The sequence below is a fragment of the Mchenga conophoros genome, linkage group LG17 (assembly GCF_057382185.1).
Source record: "Mchenga conophoros isolate Kocher_MC1m ecotype Shallow Benthic linkage group LG17, M_conophoros_male_GT1.1, whole genome shotgun sequence".
Classification (NCBI taxonomy): domain Eukaryota; kingdom Metazoa; phylum Chordata; class Actinopteri; order Cichliformes; family Cichlidae; genus Mchenga; species Mchenga conophoros.
The window spans coordinates 39,971,850-39,977,482 of NC_140542.1; the positions used below are offsets into that span (position 1 = coordinate 39,971,850).

At 39.5% G+C, this 5,633-nt stretch overlaps 1 protein-coding gene across 1 annotated transcript; it reads left to right on the forward strand.

Moving 5' to 3' along the window:
• The first annotated feature begins 332 nt into the window (after positions 1-332).
• LOC146555972 (receptor-type tyrosine-protein phosphatase C-like) lies at positions 333-4,232 on the forward strand. Its single transcript, XM_085251826.1, has 11 exons — positions 333-351; positions 459-698; positions 787-906; positions 1,066-1,197; positions 1,307-1,453; positions 1,958-2,095; positions 2,249-2,466; positions 2,578-2,638; positions 2,761-2,872; positions 3,036-3,067; positions 4,183-4,232. The coding sequence occupies exons 1-11, from the start codon at positions 348-350 to the stop codon at positions 4,230-4,232; spliced, it is 1,254 nt and encodes a 417-aa protein (XP_085107952.1). The 5' UTR covers positions 333-347.
• The last annotated feature ends 1,401 nt before the right edge of the window (positions 4,233-5,633 follow it).

The window sequence follows — 5,633 nt, forward strand, 5'->3', positions numbered from 1 at the left end:
TTGATCACGGTCAACATCAGAATGAAGAAACTTTCTGAGATAAAAAGTGTAACTGACTGATTCTTACTGACAAACATTTTGCAGGTTCTTACAATGTCACAAACAACAACACGTCTGGCTTGCAGATTGAAATAAACCCCCGTGGTAACTACACACTGACTGTTTCTGAAGAAGGCCGACCACAGACTGGAAAGATAATCCAAGCTGATCAGTTGAATCAAATCCCAGTGGGGAAAACTGGACACCTGAAGCCGTGCACTGATTACAGTCTTAATGTTTCATTTATTAATGATACTGGAAAAGAAATATTCTGTCGCTCTACGGAAAAAACATTTAGAACAGATCCAATGAGTGAGTTCAATTAATTCATATATTTGTGTTTTACATCCATCTTCTTTTAACTTAACAAATGAATCTTTTATAAACTGACACATTTGTGCATCACTTGTTTAATTCAGGTGAAAGAGACGTTAATGAAACCAGCTGCATCCCTGGATATGTTTGTTATGGAAGTGACTGGGACATCAGCTCTTCAATATCAACACCAAATAACCGTTCAGTTGTACGATGTAGAAATGACGAGAAGACTTTCTGTGTCAGACCTGCTAACGAGGACATTTGCTCAGATTTGACTGTAACCTTTACTCCAGGAGAGTGCAGAGGCTCTTCCTTTAACTTCACCAAAAGCATCAGTGTTGGTACGTACGAACGAGTCCACGTCTGCTCTGAGATTCAAACATTTACACCTCATTTAATCATGTTTGTCTTCATTCATTTTTTCCACAGATTTCTTAAATTCCAGTGAAATACAGCAGATTAAACCCACTGGACTTCCTGCAGAAATTACCACAACGTTACCTGATTTACCAAAGTGTAAAAACCTCTCAGTTAGTTACACCTGTTCAGGTAAGTGGAAACTTTACGAGTTAGAGACACGAGCTCTGTGCTCTCTGTGAATCTGTTCAGATTTATTTCTTTGAATGTGTTCATGTTTGAATCTAAACCCAAAGGATGAATGTTCACACACTGAGGAGCAACAATGACGTCATCTTTGTGTCTCCTCAGAAAATAACAAAGCTGATGTGAAACTGTCTGAGCTGGAGCCGTTCACAGACTACAGCTGTGCTGGTCTGATCTTACAGAACAGCATCAGCATAAATAAGACGACTCCATCTGTCCACGTCAGGGTTGATTGTGGTGAGTTTATATTTCCTTTAGCTCATCAAAATAAAAGCTTTTATTCTCACACAGTTTGAAGCAAAGGAAACGCTGTTCACTGTTACTGATGTTTACTTTGTTCCAACAGATCTTACAATAACCAACATAAAGAAGGATTTAACCAGTACTTCCATTGAGCTCAGCTGGAAAACAACCAGTAAGAACTGTCAACAGGTCCTTCCCCGCCTTCATAAGCTTTCTTATGACTGCATTTGTGATGGTCAGACAGGTAAAGGTGAGTGAGACGGCTTCTCCTCTTATGTGTTTATGTTCATGATGCTTTGACTGCAGGTGAAAAACCAAACCTCTGACTGGGTGTGAATAAATACAGTTATTAAAATAAATAGCAAATATAAAACAGAATAAACGCTGAAACATCAGAGTCGAGTTCACTTTTTCACACAGAAGAAATGATGAGAAGCTTTGAGCTGTTTGAAGGTAACATCTGATGTTTGAAATGTAATTGTCTTTATAAAAAGCAACAAACAGTTTGTCAGTCTGTTGCTTTTCTGACATGTACGTAGTTTCTATGAGAAGCTTGTAGCATCAGTGCTTCATGTCAGCAGGAACAGACTGTAAGTGAAACAGGTTTGTGCCAGTTTATGGATCAGCTGACAGAACTACCAGCTGATGTGTTTGTGAAACTTTAACCTGACATTTGTCATTTACAGTTTCTTAACATGATGATGTTGATTTAAATCTATAACACTTCACATGGTTCATGGAAATTATGTTACAGTTACAGGTCCTGATGGAAGAACGTGTGTTATTACTGGATTAAATCCATTTACTGGTTATACCTGTCGAGTCCGAGCCAAATACAACGAGATTCAAGTTTCCACTGGGGGTGAAGTTAAACTGCAAACTAAGGTTGGAAGTAAGTAATCAAACTTTTTATTACATAATGTTAGAATTTATTTCTCACTGGATATTTGAGCAGTGAAGATAAACAGGAAGGAAACGCAGCAAAGGGTCGCAGGTCTGTCAGTTTTTTACTTTAAATATGGCTTCCTTTAAATTTCTCTTACAGCACCTGCTGCAGTCACTGAGCTGAAATTACACGTTCACGAACATAATACGATCAAAGTGAGCTGGCACAGACCCTCTACATTCAACGGACCTGAGGGAAAATATATAATACGTCTAAATACAGCTGATGATAAGGAAGTGACAAAGAAGGAGCTAGAAGGTACAAAATATGAAGTCGAATTCAAAGATCTGAGCTACTCTACGAGCTACAAAGTGAAGGTTTGTTAAATCCAACATTTTTGGTTTAATAAGAAGATATTATGCTTATAAATATTATTTTAGACTCCTGAATGTTGTAATTCACAGTGAACTGACATTCTGTCTTTAAAGGTGACGGCTCACAACGGACACTATGAGAGTGACCCTCAAATAAGTGAAATCAGCACTTTGTGTACGTCCTGTTTTCATTAATGATACAGTTTACTGACATAAATGCTTCGTCTCATTTTAAGCACACATGTTTCTACAAATGTTGTCTTTCACGTAAATGTAATTTTTAATATTATTTCACAGACAACAACAAAGCTGTTATTGGGTTTCGTGTCTTCCTCTTCATCGTCATTGTTCTGGCTTTTCTTTTTATCACCTACAAGTTCTACATTCAGAAGTTCAGAACGTCCACAAAGTAAAGTCCACGAGTGCTTTTTCTACACGTCTGACTTTCACTTTGTTCCACTTTATTTTTCATTTCTAGTAAAGGCTAATGTCATCATTAATTTATGTTTACTGTAGAGCAGAGGCACAGTGATGCATCTATTATAAACATAATCCTTATCTTTCCTCCACAGTGACGTGAATGACGACATGGAACTTGAAGCAAGTGAGTAAAGCAAACATTTAGTGGCTGTTACCATTCAGTTAGATTTTATTCACAAAGTGCTGAGAACAGTTACCTCCAGGACCTTTAATGTGAGGAGAGGACGACAGGACAAAGACACACTGTGGAAGAGAGCCAGAGGTTAATAATGACTAATGATTACATGCAGAGTGATATTTAGTGAGTGAAGAAGAAACACTCAGTATAAACATATTGCAGCATAACTAAGGGAGGATTCAGGGTCACCTGGTCCAGCCCTAACTATATGCTTTAGCAAAAAGGAAAGTTTGAAGCCTAATCTTGAAAGTAGAGATAGTGTCTGTCTCCTGAATCCAAACTGGAAGCTGGTTCCACACAAGAGGGGCCTGAAAACTGAAGGCTCTGCCTCCCATTCTACTTTTAAATACTCTAGGAACAACAAGTAAAGGGAAAACAGCACTGTGAGGCCTTTAAGGTAAAATGGGGCCTGGTTGTTCCTTACACCTTATAAGAAGGATTTTAAATTTAATTGTGGATTTCACAGGGAGCCGATGAAAGAAGCCAATTCGGGGGAGAAATGCTCTCTCTTTCAAATCCCTGTCAGTATTTTGGATCAACCAACGGCTTTTATGAGTTTTTAAGGCATCCTGATAATAATGAATTACACGGGTATTTACAAGGGCCGAGATGAATAAAAATCTGAATAATTATTACAATAAAAACACTGAACACAATTGACCCACAGCCTGTAGGTGTGAGTGCGTGAACGCCTTAATGCACACTCACATCTCGGGTCATTTGACTTCAGTAAGTCACATGATCGGTGGGCAAGGTCTCACAATGGGTTCACCTGAAACCTTGGGCGATGATGAGCCACACCCATTTTCACACCTTGGCTCATGTGATTGGGCAGATGATCAATAGTGGGTCAACGACCCTCTTAAGGACACTTCCAACAGAGCTTAAATCTGGGAGTCACCACCAGTTGCTCTTAGAGCTAAAGAAGCTTCTCAGCTGAGGGTGAGATGTTATCAAGACTCTTAAAGAGGTTTAGTCGCCTTTCTTTCCAAGCGCCTCAGATTATTGTGCTATAACAGTGTTCGCAGCCCTTTATTGTTATTTCCTGTTTCTTGTCATAGTTTATGAGAACCGACAACCTCCTGGATGGCGTCATAAAGAAGCTCACTGATCAAAAAAGACATTATGGAGCAGCACAGTCAGTCACCATTAACTCTTTATTGTTTGGTATGTTTTTTGTTTCTATTCCAGCAGTAAAAGAAAAGAAGTATTTTGCTGCATTAACTTAAGAGCTCCAATTTAATCTTACTGTTCATTTTCCTAATTGTTCACATAGCATGGCACTCTGAAAAATATATTTAAAAAATTAAAAACACAAATTAGCAGCTGTAACGTTCCCAGTTACAGCTGATCGATACGTATCCATCAGCAGGTGAATTGATGCTTTTAGTTTTTGTTCATGTGTCTTTCACACATTTGTATGCCTGCAGAAAATTTGATTTAAATACTGTTAAATGTATCAAGAATATTAACAAATTGACCAAAAAATAAATAAAAGAAAAGTGTGGTTTACATAGTAGCAGGTCTCCTGTTGCCAGCAGATCAGTGGAAATGAAGCTCAAAGATTTTGCATGTGAAAATTAGCAAGCCTCTTCTTTTTTTAGCCAATACAAAAATTATTATTCTTACATTTAAAACAAACATCTGTTTAAAAAACAGGACATGGCTGTGCATAATTTAATGTTATCATCTCCACATGTTTAGATTTACCGAAGTCCCACACCCAGCTAACTAATCCACAGTCTGGATCCACAGTTATATGTGGAGTAATAATAATAATGGATTTATATAGCGCTTTTCAAGGCACCCAAAGCGCTTTATAATGCCACTATTCATTCACACACTGGTGGAGGCAGCTACAGTTGTAGCCACAGCTGCCCTGGGGCAGACTGACAGAAGCCAGGCTGCCATATCGCGCCATCGGCCCCTCACCAGTAGGCAAGTAGGGTAAAGTGTCTTGCCCAAGGACACAACGACCAGGACAGAGAGCCCGGCGACCTTCCGGTTACAGATGCGATTCCCAACCCCCTGAGCCACGGTCGCCCGGAGTTTGCATGTTCTCCACTGTGGCTTCTCTGTGGGTTCCTGCTAACAACATGCAGTGAGTCGGGTTGACAATTGTCTCTCTCTGTTGTGTTATGACAAACTATTCTCCCCTACATAACTTTATAAGATAAAAGCATAGGTATCACACAGCACTGCTAATTGGGTCCCTCCATCGATTTTCTTACTATGTGAGGAAGAGACAGAGGAAGGTGGAATACCTTCCTCTGTCTCTTCCTCACTTCCCCACAGCTGGTGCTAGCAGCAGTGACTGTGAGGCCTGGTTACTAGGTGTTGCTTTTGTTACTGTTCACAGTGCTGCAGCCCGGCAGTTATGTCGGTTAACTTGGCTCATTATTAGTTTCTTTTTATTGTTTTCTTTCAGCTTTCCGGCTCCACCTTTTCACTCCTTCTTCCACAATAAAGTTTTTCTACAAGCTGCGTGAGCAAAGGCAGGGGAGGGGCCAGC